The 17,928-nt window shown below is 44.4% G+C and overlaps 1 protein-coding gene across 2 annotated transcripts in view; it reads left to right on the forward strand.

Annotated features, from left to right (window-relative positions):
• Positions 1-17,928, forward strand: part of SEPTIN10 (septin 10) — a 63,156-nt gene that overhangs the window by 13,593 nt on the left and 31,635 nt on the right. For both annotated transcript variants that reach the window (XM_066577906.1, XM_066577909.1), the window contains exons 2-3: positions 14,810-14,881; positions 15,918-16,032. In XM_066577906.1, coding sequence (XP_066434003.1) covers positions 14,810-14,881; positions 15,918-16,032 — 187 coding nt within the window. The remainder of the gene's footprint in view (positions 1-14,809; positions 14,882-15,917; positions 16,033-17,928) is intronic.

Here is a 17,928-nt window from a genome sequence, read left to right on the forward strand (position 1 = left end):
AGTTTTCCATAGCGTTGCTATGGAAAGCACAGCCGCAGCGTCCACGAGCGGAGAATCATAGCGATTCCCCGCTTGCGGGATTCAAACTGCGATTTTAACATTAGAAAGTCCCATTGACATTTGCAGTAAAAAAAATGCAGCATTACCGCAGCGTTTAAAAAAAAAAAACAACAAAAAAACGCTAGTGGGTAAAAGCCCTAAGACCGGTCTCACACGGGCGATCCAAATTTTGCATGCAGGAGCCTGCAGCGGAATCCGGCTCTGACCCCAGCTTGCGACCCCATGTACCTGTTTCTTCTGTATTGTGTTTGACCAAGGACGCTTTTCGTCGGTCATGCAGTACAAATTTTTTTTTTTTTGAATGTTTGTTTTTCCCGCGCCGTTGCTAGGTGATGACACGTGTACCCACAGCCTATCCGCAGTGTCAATTGCGGAAGGGCCGTGGGTTGGACAGCTTCCATTGACTTCTATCCCCAGCAAAAATGGAGCATGCTGCAACTTTTTGTTTTTTTTCCTACACTCACAGAAATCGCAATTCTTTTGTGTGAGAGTGTGAAGGAAAAAGCAATTTTTACATATTTGTCAATGCATGCTTTTTGCTGCAGATCGTCCATCCAGCCGCGGATTCCGCAATGAAAATCCGTCCGTGTGAGATCGATCTTAAGTTATGTGCACATGTGGCAAATCTGCTGTGGATCCACACCAAAAACCATGTTAAAATCCACAGCAAATCTGCCATGTGTGAATATGCTTCAATAAAATCAGTCATTCACCAGTTAGATGGCAGTGATCTGAGGATACATTACAAACTCTATCCTATGTTACGCATGACTGACAAGTTCCCAGTAGTGTAACATTGGACTGGTTTGAAGATTTGGGGTATGTGCTGCAGGAGATGCAGCATGGCTCCATAGAGCGCTCTGTCACTGCAGAGTCTGTAAGAGCTCAGAAGGAGGGAAGCCAGAGCCACTCCTTATATGTGAAATTCCTTCCTTAGAGTAATGCTTTCCATATGTGCCATTTCCAGCCCTGTTCTCCTGAACTTGGTGTCATAAGAATGTGGGCTGTTCCATACAGCCGGCTTCCTTCCCAGTCCTCAGCAGAACACTTCTTCTTTTATAAGGAAAACTTTTACTACCCAGCACAAAACTGGAATAGCTCTCCGTACGAGGAACAAAACAATCTTGCAGATATGGTACCTTTTAGAGGGAACCTGTCAGCTCAAACATGCTGTCTAAACTGCATTCACCATGCTATATAGAGCAGGAGGAGCTGAACAAAGTGATATACTGTATAGTTTTATGGGGAAAGATTCAGTATAACTTGTATTTTACTCATTTTATCTCTGTTCAGTCTGAGCTACACAGATAGCTGCCAATCATTGATAACTGTTTCCCTGAAAATAAGACCCTGTCTTATATTAATTTTTGCCCCAAAAGAGGCAAAGGGTATTATTTTCGGGTATCATATACTCCCCTACAAGGCACCATTTGGGTCCTTTCCGTGTAGTCCTCAATGCCAACGGAGCATCTCTTGCTGGTGATGGGACTTGAATACCCCGCCTCCAGCAAGTGCTTGCTATGATTGGTTCTGGAGCACTGCCTCGGCCAATTAAAGTCAGAGCGTGATGAACTAATCCCAGCCATTCAATGATGTCATTCAATAAATGGCTGTTGTTGGTTCAGGAACGCCACCTGAGCTAATCAGAGCAATCGCTTGCTGGAGGTGGTGTATTCAAGCCCCGTCGCCAACAAGAGATGCTCCGTCGGTATTGAGAACTGTGCGGAAGCCTGCCAGAGCGCTGCGGCCCAGTGGGGGGGGGGGGGGCACTTGCTAGGTGAGTATAGCTTCTTTTTCCATGTAATATAGCTAGGTCTTATTTTCAGGGAAACACAGTAGGATGTTAAACAGACCAAGCTTTCCAAACTACGTGGGTCTCTTCACAGATGGAACTAAAAACTGCCATGCCTGATGAAGAGACCTAAGTAGCCTTCAAAGCTTGCTGTAACATCAGTTCTTTTGATAATAATTAAACGCTATCATATCTAAGAGATTATTTTGTTTCTTAGGGCTCCTTCACACTAGTGGTTTTTTTTCTCCTTTTGAGGCTTTCCACTGTTCCAGTGATTCTAGCGATCCATTGATTTCATTTTGGTTTAAAATAAACAGAAAGCTTTCAGTTTGCTTCTGTTCCATTTGGTTTATGTTTTTTAACCCCCTTAAGGACCAGACACAGTAAATTTACAGGGCTTGGTCCTGGGCTTTAATCCCAACTAATAAGAAAAATACAGAGTAGGATTAAAACCTCTGCTCCTGCAATCAAGCAGGGGCAGGTTGGGTCCCCAGCTGTCAGACAGCAGAGGACCCAAAAGGAGAAGGAAGGGGGAAGTATTTTTAACTGCTTTGACCTACTCCTTCCAGGCTACATAGCACTCAATGAGTGCTATGTACTAAAAAGCGAAGGCAGAAGTATTAGTTCTGCTATATGACCTGGCAAACATGTGACCGCCGGGTGCCCCCTGTCACAGCAGGGATGCAGGGTCCTAGCAGAGCCAGATCAGCTCTGCCAGTGACTGCTGTCATACTAGGGAAATGTTTTTTTTTCCCTGCAACTGGTGCTTATATTGTATGGATGCTACAGTGAAAAAGTGTGAAATTAAAAAAAAAAAAAAAAATGTGAATGACCCCCAGAGGTCTTATGTGACATCATGGTGGAGATGGATGTTAAAAAAATAGTTACAAGAATAATTAAAAAAATATATAGGGTAAATGAAATATATAAAAAGGGCTAAATATTTTATATTGTATCTGGGCAGCATCTTGTAGCATGAGTACTAATTTTTTATTGTATATAGTGACATGACAGTAATTATGTCTTGGTGACACTGCATTGTTGGAGAGGCTATGAGGGATGACCGGCTTTGCCTCCCTGCAAGAGTTCAGATCATATACTATTATCGGTGACATGTTGGTTTTGGATTTCCAGTCTGCGGTCAGTCATGTCAATGCTGGTGCAGAACTGTAGACTGAGCAGTAAAGGTCCCGTTTCAGGTTGTCATTGTATGTACCCTTAGGAATGCTTATCTGTTCCCAGAGATGTGAATAAGAAGAAGGTCAGTGACATGAATGTATTTCCTGTCGGGCAGCTACAGACGTTACTGTATTCAGTCACTGTCGGAATGAAGGCTAGCTGGAAGCATTATTGACTGAGAACAAACGGGCTTCTTTGTGCTCAGGAAGCTCTTAGGTGTGTGGTGGCTTCCTAGAATACTGCAACATCTTTATGGTGGTGACTCCTTATAAAATAAAATGCTGGAAAATGTCCTATTCCATCAATGCAAACTTATTTCCTGCCCATGAGTCACTACTTACTGCTATTGTTTTCGCCCACTCCATTACTTTGTCCGCTCTATTTCTGGTAACTATACCATAATTCATATCATGCCATTACATGTGTTGTATTCGCATATGGTTGTGCTGGAAACACTGCGCTGTAGTCCAAGTTACTTTGGAAAATGACACTAATCCAAAATCGCTCTTAAAATGCAGTGACTCAACACCCCAGTGCTAGCCAGCACACACCGCCTATCCTCCACTTTCAATGAGATTCTTAAAGGGGATGTTCGAGATTTTTTTTTTTAAACGTGTTTTCCGTGGAGAAAATTAATAAACAAGCTTGTACTAACCTCTCTCTGGTGCCCATATCTCCTGCACGGAAACCTCTGGGTACAGGATGTCACAGGCTACTATAGCCAATCAGAAATTCAAGTTGATTCCATTTTTTCGTGGTATAGGCCATATATACCAAATGACCATTTTATTAGAGACACCCATGTAGTAGTGTGTTGGACCTCTTTTGGTCTACAGGAGTCTAGCAATTTGTCATGATCAATCCACAGTTACCAGAGGACCCAGAGTGTGCCAAGAAAACATTTTCCACACTATTACTCCACCTCCACCAGCCTGAACAGTGGGCACCTGACGGGAAGGGTTCATTGATTCATGCTGCTTGCACCAAATTCCTACCCTCCCATCAGAGATCTGAATTCATCTGATCAGGTGATGTTTTTCCACTGCTCAATGATCCAATTTTTGTACTTTTTTTGCCCTCTGGAGTCTTGTCTTCCTGTTTCTCATAGACAACAATGGCACTCAGAGTGGTCGTCTGCTGTTGTAGCCCATCCATGCTAAGGAATGGCAAGCAAGATATGCAAACAGCTGCATTGTTCTCAGAACTTTCAGCTGGTGTCAGCTGAAAGAATACTATCAGTGCTGCCCCCTGAGAAAATCAGTGTGCAGCGCTGAGAACAGTCATCGGTGATTTCTAGCTTGCTAGAATTTACGATGAACAAACAGTGCACGATGGCCACGCGTTTAGATAAAACGGTTAGCACTCAAAAGATGGCTTTTAAAGAAATTTTGAGCGATAATCGTTGTCTAAATGGGCCTTAATTCATGAAAAATCTTCTCACTTGATTTTATACTGCACTCTGGTGTCATGTGTCTGCTTTCCTTACAGTGAAGCCCCAATTATGAAAGAGCAGTGTCTCTGATAAAGTGGCCATTTAGTGTAATGGGTATTATAATTATTTACTGTAGCAATCATTTATCTATCCATCCTCCAGTGTTATATAGCAAGAGTGCTAATCACTGAGCCACCATAGTGCAGTGCCTGTCTTACAATGTGCTTGGTGAACTAGATTGGTCGCTTTCAAAAAATGCCCAAATTCTGAAAGCGTCTTTGCTTTGGGATGTGCTCAACCACATACTGTCCTATTTGAATTTAACAATGGCCAGTAGGACCATAGCATTTGGTCATATACATGTCATCAACTGTTAGATACTATTTAGTAAAACCAGACAAATAGTGTGATACTTTAACCCCTTAACGACCAGCCCATAGTGTTTTTACGTCCTCCCGAAGTGGGCTTTATTCTCTGAGGACGTAAAAACATGTGTCCTGCAGAGAATAAAGCCCCGTGGGCTGTGGACGTGACAGCTCCATGCTGTCGGTGTCCACAGGTAGCTGACAGCATGATGCTGTCATCCCGGGCTGTTCGGACCCCACCTCCCCCGGCATTGCGATCGGCGCTATGCAATGGATAGTGCCGATCGCAAAAAAGTAAATAAAACTGCAAAAAAAGTGACATATTCAGATGCTCTGATGGATCAGATCCATCGGAGCAGCTGAAATTACTCACCGAGGTCCGCCGCACGACTCCCCGCTGTCCCGATTCTCCAGGCGCCGTAGCCGTCCTTCTGCGCATGCACGCCAGGCGGCATTACGTCAGCCGCATGCGCAGAAGGCCCGGCGGCGCGGGAGACTTAAAATCTCCTGGCTCCCGGCTCCTGTAGGTAGCCGGGAGGCAGGAGATGTCAGCGGGGAGCGCGGTGAGCGGTCCCGGGTACCGCGATCGCCGTTATACAATGGATAACGGTGATCGCGGAAAAGTGAAAAAAAGTGTAAAAAAAAAAAGAAAAGTTTCACCTCCCCTCATGGATCGGATCCATGAGGGGAGGTGAAAATACTCACCTCAGGTCCGCCGATGTCCTCCGGCCGGTGTCGGGGACCCCCGCTGGCTTCTGTGATGTGCCAATGTGGCGCGCATGCGCAGAAGGCCGGCGAGCCCGGCAAATTCAAAATCTCCCTGCACCGGCTGTCACAGTTAGCCGAGTGCAGGGAGATATGACTGGGGACCGCTGTATGCGGTTTCCAGTCATATGATCACCGTTATCCATCGGATAATGGTGATCATATAAAGTTAAAAAGTCAAAAAAAAAAGTAAAAAAAAAGTTTAAAAAGTTAAAGTTTCATCTCCCCTTACAGATCGTATCCGTAAGGGGGGGATGAAATTACGTACCCATGGTCCCGGATTTGTTCCCTGATGAGATGTTCATCCACGGACCTTACCCCAGCTTCTGCACATGCGCCCGTCAGCATGATGGCGGATGCATGCGAAAAAGAGAAAGATTGCCCAAGAAATTTAAAATCTCCCTGCTACTGGCTACCAAAGGTAGCCAATAGCCTGGAGATGTCACGGGGAGCCGCGGTATGCGGTTACTGTTCACGTGATCGCCGTTATACAATGCATAATGGCGATCACGTAAAAGTTCATTAAAAAGTGGCAGTTTCATCTCCCCTCACCGATGCGATCGGTGGGGGGAGATGAAAGATCTTCTCGGAGGCTTCCGTATTTGAATCCAGATGCGATTTTCCTCCATGGACCCTTCCGGCTGCTGCGCATGCGCCCGCCGGCAAAATGCCAGACACATTCGCAGGAGCCGGGGAGCCCAGGAAATTTTAAACCTCCTTGCTCCCAGCGACCAATGGTCACTGAGTGCTTGGAGCAGTGACCGGCGGCCTCGCTGAGCGGTCCCTGGTCACGGGATAAAGTAGCGATCTCATTAGGCCGGTCACGCATGACCGGAGAGGAATTATGGGTTCTGCATGCGCTTGATCAGCGGTAATCCACGGATCAATCACATGCATTGGATCACACAATTCCCCCCAATTAGCGGGTCGGAATTACGGAATCCACTCGCAGAAACAAAACACTGCATGTTATATTTTACCGCGGATATCCGCGACCTAGAGCCCATTGTGCTCTATGACGGCGGATATACCCGCAGCCCATATGCAAACACATTGTGAACGGGCTGCGGATACCCGGGTCATCTCTAAGCGACGGCGCGGGAAATGCAAACAAAAAAAAAAGTACTGCGCATGACAGCCTGTGTGAGTAGGCAGTTATGCGCAGTACATTACGCGGCCGTACGCAGGGTCACAGCCGGGCTCACAGCTGGGATCCGCTGCGGGCCTCCACAAGCGGATTCCACCTACGGCTGCGTGAGCCCGGCGTTATTCAGACCGCTACCTGTAATACGTATTTTACAAGAAGCCCCGGGAACGCTCGCCTTCATGCAGTTCCAGGAGCAGCTTGTTGAGCGCCTTCTCTGTGAGACCGCTGCACCGCAGCAAGATTACAAAGCCTCGCAGAGCGCCACTTTTTACACCCCATCCCCACCGCTGAGGTCACGAAATACCCCCCAAAATACATGAGGAGGGGGGATACCCGGTTTTCTTGCCCCATGTGTCCAACCCAACCAGCCTCCGTAATTACCCCTGTCTTCGGACATAAAACGCAGTTTATATTATTACCTTTATCTAATATTTAGGGAGTGGCAAAAAATGGGGGTGGGGGGGATTATTTTTAGGAAGTCTAATGTTTTTCCGTATAAGTGGGCAATGGGGCCTGGGATTTATTCAGTTCTGCCCTGAAATCCAGCGGGCATTCCCTCCATTATGGGCCTAGCCATGTGTCCTGTAAGTAGATTAGGGCCACAAGGGGTATGTTTCTGAACACGTGACAAACAGGGGGATCCATTTTGGGGTGAACGTCTTCATTCCTATGTACACTGTACAAAAAAAACTGTTTTTAAATTGACAAAATTGCCAAAAAAATGAAAATCGTAATTTTTTCCTTTTTGCTTTGCTTAGATTCATTCAAATATTGTGGGGTCAAAATACGCAGTACACCCCTAGATGAATTTGTTAAGGGGTCTAGTTTTCAAAATGGGGTCATTTGTGGGGGTTCTCTATCGTTTTGGCCGCTCAATGGCTCTACAAGTGGGCAATGGGGACTGGAATTTATTCCGTTGTACCCTGAAATCCAACGGGTGCTCTTTCCATTATAGGCCTAGCTATGTTTCCTTTAAGTAGATTAGGGCCACAATGGGTATGTTTCTGAACACGGGACAAACGGGGGTATCCATCTTGGGGTGAACGTCTTCATTCCTATGTACACTGTACTAAAAAAAACTTTTTAATTTCACACAATTGCCAAAAAAATGAAAATCATAATTTTTTCCTTCTGCTTGGCTTAGATTCATTCAAAAACTGTGAAGTCAAAAAAGTCATCTTACCCCTAGATAAATTCGTTAAGGGGTCTACTTTTCAAAATGGGGTCACTTGTGGGGGTTCTCCATCGTTTTGGTCACTCAATGGCTCTACAAGTGGGCAATGGGGGCTAAATCTCCTTCAAGCAAAATTTCTGTTCCGAAAGCCACCGGTTGCTCCTTTCATTTTGGGCCCCATTGTGCATACAGACGTAATACTAGGGCCACAATGGGTATGTTTCTGAGCACGGGACAAACGGGTATCCATTTAGGGGTGCAAGTCTTCATTCATATATGTGCGGTACAAAAAAAACTGCTTTTGAAATGACAGAATTACCCAAAAAATGAAAATCGTAATTTTTTTTCCTTCGGCTTGGCTTAGATTCATTCAAAAACTGTGAAGTCAAGAAAGTCGTCGTACCCCTAGATAAATTCGATAAGGGGTCTACTTTTCAAAATGGGGTCACTTGTGGGCGTTCTCCATCGTTTTGGTCACTCAATGGCTCTACAAGTGGGCAAAAGGGCCTAAATCTCCTTCAAGCAAAATTTCTGTTCCGAAAGCCACCGGTTGCTCCTTTCATTTTGGGCCCCATTGTGCATCCAGACGTAAGATTAGGGCTACAATAGCTATGTTTCTGAGCACGGGGCAAACAGGGGTATCCATTCTGGGGTGCAAATCCTAATTTTCATGTGTACTATAGAAAAAAGTCCTGTCTTTAAAATGACATATTTGTAAAAATATGACATTTTAGTTTTTCTCTTCTAAATCCCATTGACTCCTAAAAGAAAACTGTGGGGTTAAAATACTCATGACACCCCTCAGTGAATACCTTAAAGGGTGTAGTTTTTTAAATGGGGTCACTTGTGGGGGTATCTATCATTTTGACTCCTATGAGCCTTTCCAATCTTGGTTTGGTGTAGGAAAACAAAGTGTTCCTCAAAATGCTGAAAAGTAATGTTAAATTTGTACGTCTCCTAAATGGTTAAAAAAAATGAAAGTTTTTCCAATGTGCGCCAAAAATAAAGTAAACGGATGGAAATATATATCTTAACAAAAATTTCTATATTATGTTTGCACATATTTGAGATATTGCAGTTGGAAATGTGAAAAAATGACGATTTTTTTTCAAAATTTTCCCAATTTTCGTGCTTTTAATAAATAAACACAAATTCTATCGGTCTTTTTTTTCCGCCTAGATAAAGTACAACATGTGGCAAAAAAACAATGTCAGAATCGCTTGGATATGCAAAACCTTTCTGGTGTTTTTCCATGCTAAAATGACACGTGTCAGATTTGCAAAATTTGGCCTGGTCATTAAGGCGCAAACAGGCTTGGTCACTAAGGGGTTAAAGATGGCCATACACATTAAATGAAAGGGTTGTCTGGTTACAGGACAACATTTCCGCAATATCTCCAACTATCTTAAGATAACAAATAGAGCAGTACTTACGCGTCCTGCAGCAGGGTTCAGTGATTGTTGCCTCACCTACGTCCCAATGATTGTTTTGGAAGATGACTTCAGCGAAAGTCACCTGACCGCTGCTATCTCATCATCTGTTCTCTTGGCTTTAGCCTGTTCATCCCCAATGAAAAAATGAAAGCTTCCAGCAGCCTTTGGTCTCACCATCACTGCATGCTTTGTAGCCACTTGCTAAGAGAGTGGAGGGAAAGCAGAAGTGGAGCGACCAAATACATCCTGAATAGACCTAGCTGGATGCACTACATCCTATGTACATCCTGCACGGGAGCTAGTATCATTAGTTCTTAGCAGGGAGGCTGCAGGAGATTTCTCTCCTCGTTCTCCCCCGCCCCTCTCCATTGACATAACACAGTGGCTGTTCAGTACTGAACGGCCGCTGGCCGCTATTTACACTGAGCGATCAGCTCACTGTCCATCGTTTATGCAGCATAAATAATGGATGGTAAGCTGATCACTGATCGCTGTGTTAAGTCAATAGAGAGGGGCTGGGGAGCTAGAGAAGAGAAATCTCCTGCAGCCTCCCTGCCCCCCTGCTGGTCGCTCTGTGAGCGAGCCAGCGATACTAGCTCCTGTGCAGGAGCACGAGAGCGAGGACACACAGGGACGAGTGTTGGACATCGTTTGTCCGACATTCGTCTCGTGCAAACCCAGTTTAAAAAGTATGTTTATTCTGAAACCCCACAACACATACACTATGTTTACAGTTCCCTGGAGAGCAGTTTCTACACAACTGCATTGTCCCAACAGTGAAGTGAAGTTTGGAGAAGGTTGTGTTTCCTCCAGGAAGGACTAGGGCCATTGGTTATAGTTCTTTCAATGGCTACAAAGACATTCTGGACAATATGACATTACCTACTCTGTGGCAATACTTTGGTACAGCTCCATATGTCTACCTACAGGTTTAGTTTGAGAAGCAGAATGTTTGCAAACTTCATTGGCTAACCCAAAGGCTGGACCTCAATCCCATTGAGCATCTTTGGACGAACTAGAATGTTGTATCCAGAATTTGGTGAAAAGCATGCTTAGGAGGAATGTATATAATCGGGGGTTGTAATTTTTTCATACATGATATAGATAACTTAGGGCTCATGCCGACGGCCGGGTCAGATTCCGGCTGCAGAATCTCGGAGCGGAATCAGACCCGGCGCCCCCCCCTAGAGACCCCATATTCACCTGTCCAGATCCGCCGCGAGTGTCTCGCCCGCACATGACACGCCGTCGCTGGGCGGTGACACGGATTCCCGCGATACTTCAGCTGTGCTCACAGCGGAAGTATTGGGGGACGGATGGCCTCCGTTGACTGCAGGGGAAGCCGCCCGTGCGTTTTTCCTTACAAAATAGAACATGCTGTGATTCTCCCCGCGAGCGGAAAAAGGCAGTTGATTTCCGCTCATGGGCAGGGGAGAATCATTTAACACAGCATGTCTATGGACGGTTGTTGCTGCGGAATTCGCGGCGGTTGTCTGGCTGCGATTTTTCACAGCGATAATCCGTTTGTGGGCATTGGGCCTTAAGGGCGTTTTATTGAACCTATATGACAGTGTTGTATTGTTTAAAAAACACAAGGTGATCTCCATGTTGGGGTTTATGGACTGCTCAGTTTTTGACATCATTGGTCTGTTATCACTCTGAAGATCTCAGTGGCCTTGACGGATACATTGTTTCTGTTACTATGTGTGAAAACTTATGATATATTGTCATATCTTCTTACAGTACTTGGTTCTCATTTCTGAGTGATTTACTAGAACAAAACCCCCTCTGTCCTGTTTCAGTAAGTCTATTTTTAAGTATGAATCCAGTGATCTGTCCCAGTGGCTTTATAATCTGGCTTCAACACTCATCACCATCTGATAGGATTGTCCGTAAGGATGTTTCACACCTGCGCTTGGGGTTTCAGCTTTCCTGCTCCGTTTGGGGAGCAGGAAAGGGGAATCTCCGCGGCCGAACGGTTCCATCTCTGCACGGCACTGAACAGTGTCGAACAGACACTATTGACTATAATAGGGTCTATTTAGTTTCCATATAGGTGTCTGGCTTTTGGACGGAAGAAAAAGTGCAGCATGCAGCGCTTCTTATAACGGTATTTTGAGCCAGTTCTGCTACGGAACCTCTGACCGGAGCTTCCAACACAGATGTGTATCATAGAATGGTAAAGTTGGAAGGGACCTCCAGGATCATCAGGTCCAACCCCCTGCTCAATGCAGGGTTCACTAAGTTATCCAAGACACATGTCTGTCCAGCCTCTCTTTGAACACTTCCATTGATGGAGAACCCGCCACCTCCCGTGGCAACCTGTTCCACTCATTGATCACCCTCGCTGTCAAAAAGTTCTTTTCTAATATCTAATTTGTGTCTCCTCCCTTCAGTTTCATCCCACTGCTTCTAGTCCTTCCTTGTACAAATGGGAATAGGGCTGATCCCTCTGCACTGTGACAGCTCTTTCAGATATTTGTAGACCGTTATCAAGTCTTCTCTCAGCCTTTTTTTTTGCACGCTAAACATTCCCAGATCCTTTAACTGTTCTTCATAGGACATGATTTGCAGACTGCTCACTATCTTGATAACTTCTCTGAACTTGCACCAGTTTGTCTGTCTTTTTTTTTTAAATCTGGGTGCTCAGAATTGGACACAGTATTCCAGATGAGGTCTGACCAAGGAAGAGTAGAGGGGGTAATTACCTCACGTGATCTAGACTCTATGCTTCTCTTAATACATCCCGGAATTGTGTTTGCCCTTTTGGCTGCTGCATCACACTGTTGACTCATGCTCATGGTTCCAATTTACAAAAAAGGGTCCAAAAGTGAGCCTGGTAACAACAGGCCGGTAAGTCTCACTTCAGTAACTGGAAAAACATTCAAGGGGTTTCTGAGAGACGCCATCGAAGAATACCTCAAGGGGAACAATGGAATAACTCCTCACCAGCATGGATTAATAAAGGGTCGATCATGTCAGACCAATCTGATCAGCTTCTATGATGAAGTAAACTCTAGGCTATACCTGGGAGAATCTATTGATCTCCTATATCTGGACTTCTCTAAAGCATTTGACACCGTGCTGCATAATAGGCTGATATATAAAATGAGACAGCTCGGATTGGGTGAAAATGTGTGTGTATATGGGTAAAGAATTGTCTCAGAGACACAAAGCAGAGGGTGGTAATAAATGATTCATACTCTGATTGGGCCACCGTCGCTAGCGGGGTGCCACAGGGTTCAGTATTAGTATTCTGTTCAATATATTTATCAACGACCTGATAGAGGGACTGCACAGTAAAATATCAATATTTGCAGATGACACAAAATGATACAATATAATCAATGCAGCAGAGGACAATGTACGGCTACAAACGGACCTGGATAAGCTGGGGGCTTGGGCAGAAAAATGGCAAACGAAGTTCAATGTTGATAAATGTAAGGTTATGCACATGGGCAGGAGAAACGGTTGTCACCAATATACACTAAATGGGGTACCGCTAGGGAAAAGTGATATGGGAAAAAAACCTGGGGGTACTAGTGGATTATAGATTAGACTGCAGTAACCAATGCCAGTCAGCTGCTGCAAAAGCTAATAGAGTCTTGGGGTGCATTAAAAGAGGTATAGGGGCGAGGGATGAAAACCTTATCCTCCCACTATATAAGGCACTTGTCAGGCCTCACATGGAATACTGTGCACAGTTCTGGTCACCAATGCACAGGAAAAATGTTACAGTGTTTAAGGGGGTTCAAAGGAGGGCAACTAAACTAATACATGGAATGACAGGACTGGAATACCCAGAAAGGCTATCCAAATTGGGATGATTTACCCTGGAAAAAAGACGGCTAAGGGGTGATCAAATAACTGTGTATAAATACATGAGGGGACGATACAAGGATCTCTCCCATGATCTGTTTATACCCAGGACTGCGACGGTAATGAGAGGGCATGCGCTACGTCTAGAGGAAAGCAGGTTTCATCGCCAACACAGAAAAGGGTTTTTTACTGTAAGAGCAGTGAGACTGTGGAACTCTCTGCCTGAGGATGTGGTGATGGCAAAATCCATAGAGGAGTTTAAAAGGGGACTCACTTGATGTCTTTCTAGAGGGGAAGTATATTACAGGATATAAATTTTAGGTTAATTGGTAATCCGGGTATACAAGCAGGTAGGAACTATTAGGGGTTGATCCAGGGAACAGTCTGATTGCCATGAGGGAGTCGGGAAGTAATTTTCCCCCAAAAGGGCTAATTGGCTCCTGCCTCTTGGGGTTTTTTGCCTTCCTCTGGATCAACAACATAGGAGGATAAACAGGCTAAACCAGATGGACACTGTCTTCATTCGGCCTAACATACTATGTAATTGCCTCTGCTGCTTCCTTTAGTATCCTAGCATGTAAGTCATCTGGAGACTAGTGAAAACAGCCTAAGGCCTCCTTCCCACGAGCGTGACGGGCTCCGCCGCGTAATATTACGCGGTGAAGCCCGTCACGGCGCCCCCCAGAGCCCCTATACTTACCTGCGGGAGATAGCGTGAAATCGCTTCCCCGCCCACCGCCGCTGCGTCACCGCCCACCGCCGCCGCGTCACCGAGCGTGTCACGTGACGCGGCCGGCCGTGTCACGTGACGCGGCCGGCCGCGTCATATGGCGTCATATGACGCGCGGCGGTGGGCGGGAAAGCGTTTTTTCACGCTATCTCCCGCTGGTTACAGCGGGAGATAGCGTGAACGGACGGCTTCCATTGACTGCAATGGAAGCCGTCAGTGCGTACAGCCCGTCCTCACCCGCAGAAAATAGAGCATGCTGCGGGTGAGGACGGGAGAAATCGCGGTGCGTAATTCCGCGGTGGAATTACGCATCGTGCACATTGTGCTATTAGGTTCAATAGAACCTAATAGCTGCGGGCAACGCAGCGGATTTTCGCCGCGAATTACGCGGCGGAAATCCGTTCGTGGGAAGGAGGCCTAAACAAATACATTTGTTCTTACTATATACATAATATAAGTATTAAACCATGTTCATTTCTTCATTTTTCCCTCTGTTAGTCTGCCCATCCCCCATGACAATAGTGCTATATTCTGAGCCCCCATATTACAATGCCCATCTTACAATTGCTGGTGAATCCTGTTGGTCGTCTTCGAGGAATGCAAGTGTCTTTGCGTTGTGATGTATTCATCCTATAATGATATTATTTTATACTGTGATATTTCAATCATTTATCATGTATTGATATAGAATTTAGAAAATCTCACTAATTGACTAATGCATTTAAAGCCTTCTTATTTGATGCAGAAATGTCTCTTGTTTTGGCATTTCTTTTGAATTGCTTTTAGAATATAACACTATGACATATGAAACATGGCAGGTGGACTATAGAATATATAATATTCAAGATAACCTTTTTGAGTTTTGACTTGTAATATGGAAATAAGTGGCTAATAATAATTTGTTTTAATGTAGGCTCACCAATCCAGTTTTGGAATGAGGACCCCACAAAGCCCCTCAAATGACTTTTCCCGAGATGGAAGAAAAGTGAGCTATTCATTTTAACTGTTAATTAAAATTGTTAGTATTACTTATTTTAGATAGGCTATCAGTGCCTAGACAAAAAAAGTTTGTTTTCTGGTTTGCAGAATTCCTTTTAAGTGCGAACCAATCACATCCATATCTGTGCCTTGTCATAAGTATGTATGTTATAAGTGTGTATAAATATGCATGCCTCTTCAGATCCAATCCATTTAAGCCGGAAGAAGTACCCTGCGTTGGTACGAAAGCTCGCTATTATTACATCATGTATTTTTGTTAGCCATTAAAAGGTATCATATCTACAAGATTACGTCGTTTCTCTTGCTGAGAACAATCACATTTTATTTTAGATAAAACACATGAAACATCCTTTTGGCCGGCCTCACACAACTGGATTTGAATTGCGGATTCCCCAATCGCCGTACGCACGCGGGCATTGAAAGGCAAAGACTTTCGCCGGTTCACTCAGACGAGCGGGTTTGAATTGTGATTTCCAAAAGTGGAAGAAAATTCACAGCATGCTCTATTTTAGAGCGGATTCTGCTTGTATAGGCAATGCATACGCAATTAATATTGCATAGGAGCACGGATTCTCTCGCAGCTTGCTAGTAGATGAGATAGTAAAGCCAAAGTTTTGGGGCTTTTGTATGAGACAGAGAAAAATATATGATTGCTTGGGGGGTTGATTGTGCAATGTTCTGATGTAATTTCCTGCTTGCGAGTTTTCTTCTTCGTGGACGAAACGCTGTCCATTTGCATACATCCGCGCGGAAAACCATATGCATCTGCGGCCATCCGTGATCACTCGCGAGTCTTCTGCTGCGGATATCTGCAAACAGAATCCCATCCATTTATGTGAGCCCGGCCATACTTGTAGACTAGTTAGCAGTGTGTCATGCATTATTTTGGTATATTGTATGTATCATTGCGTGCTTATTGTTTGACATACATTTTTCAATATTAGAACTAATCTATTTATGTATAGCAAAGCTGGAATAGAAATGATTTCTATTTTAATTATTAAACATTTGTTTTTGAGCAGAGTGAAAATGCCCGTCCATTACCTCTCTCAGGTCATGTGGGGTTCGACAGTTTACCGGACCAACTAGTTAATAGATCAGTCCATCAAGGCTTTTGTTTCAATATTCTATGTATAGGTAAGCTATCTGTCTATATATTGATCAGCATTTATGTTACTGCAAAACAAGATAAAAATATGATGAAGAAAACGGCAAAGAGAAATTTATTGATTTGATATTGAGCATTGTGGCAAAAATGGCTACATCCTCTCTCGTGACAGTTCATCGTAAGGGTGACAGTGATATTCCTTAGAGCCACTGTAAACCGGATACAATTTACAAACACCTGTGGAGTGAGAGGCAAATGTTGTTTGCCAAGTGTCTTTTCACATCAAGAAGATGAAATATGGACAGTGCAAAACTCAAAATGTTCCAGCTGGTCAAGGTGACAAGTTCCAATTTGTCATTTTAAGTCAGTGATCCAGATGGCTATAAGGGAAAGAGATACTGTTTTAGAAGCTTGTGTCTTCCCTAAAATAAGCCCTAGCCTGATTTTTCCAGATTCTTGTGGAGGCTTGGTGTATAAGCCCTACCCCCCAAAAAACCGTAGTTAGATTACATTAAAAAAAAAGGAATACTTGACCAAGCAGGCTAAGTCCACGTCATTCCCACTGCTTTCCAGAGCCCCAACGTGGCTGCCCACACAGGATCACTTCCTGGTTATGAGATACATAAATACAGTGTCTACGAAGTGATAGCTGTGATTGGTTCTTCGAGCACTGCTTTCATTGACTGAGCAGCGCTCGAAAAACCAATCACAGCCATCACTTCCAGGAGGCGGGATTTATGAATTTGGCTGAGTCGCTGCGTAGTCAATGTATAATTTTCGCCTCCCAACGCGATTGCTGTAATTGGCTGAGCAGCGCTCGAAGGGCCCATCACAGCCATCACTTCGAGGAGGCGGGATTTATGAATTGGCTGAGGCGGCGCTTGGTCAATTTATAAATCCTGCCTCCATAAAGCGATTGCTGTGATTGGCTGAGCAGCGCTCAAAGGACCAATCACAGCCATTACTTCATGATGGCGGGATTTACTAATTGGCTGAGCTGCAGCTCAGCCAATTCATAAATCCTGCTTCCACGACACGTTGTCTGTGATTGGTTCTTTTAGCGTTGGCTGTAATGGCTAAGCTGTGGTGCTTGAAGGACCAATCACCGCCAACACTTCATGGAGATGGGATTTATGAATACTGTAACCAGGAAGTGATCCTGTGTGGGCCGTCGAGGACTGCGGAAACCGCGACGGGCTCTGGAAAGAAGTGGGGAAGACTTGGATCGAGCCTGTTGCATAAGTAAAATAAGACATTCCCCGAAAATAAGACCTAGCACCTCTATTGGGGCAAAAATTAATAATTATCCCTGTCTTATTTTCGAGGAAACACTGTGTACACGAGTAAAAACGCACAAAAAACAATATTGCTAAAAAATATAATTGCCAGCCAATGTGACTTGCATATTGACAAATAAAATATTATAAATTATACCATACTGCCGGCTTTAGCCAAGTTTCAATCCTACAGCACATTCCAGGAGACTCTGTGTTGAATTTTTTGGCATGACAGTAGCTACATATTTGGACCATTCATCTAATGATAACATTCGGATGTTGATCATAGTCCTTATCAGGATCCTATTGAAAACCTTCCAGCAACAAAATGGAGTGCCGCGCCACCCTGGATGCACTGGCTCTGTCTTTCTCTTTTGAAATTCAGGCCACATGCTTTTCTGGAGTCTCCGCAGCCCCTGATGTCCTGGCTCTTTTATGCTCATTCTTAAGCCATTGGTCACATTGTCCACTTTTCTCACTCGCTCACAGTCATTTTTCTTTCCTTGCTTTCAAATGAAGTGATGGATTTCATTTTTTTTTCCGGAGACATTCTGGATCTACCACAAATTTAACCCTTTCCAACCCAATTTCTATCCTAGTTTTCCTAGGAGGCTTACTCTTTTTCTGTCGTTATACAACGGGTGCTAA

Source organism: Eleutherodactylus coqui, chromosome 1 (genome assembly GCF_035609145.1).
Source record: "Eleutherodactylus coqui strain aEleCoq1 chromosome 1, aEleCoq1.hap1, whole genome shotgun sequence".
In the NCBI taxonomy this organism is placed as follows: Eukaryota; Metazoa; Chordata; class Amphibia; order Anura; family Eleutherodactylidae; genus Eleutherodactylus; species Eleutherodactylus coqui.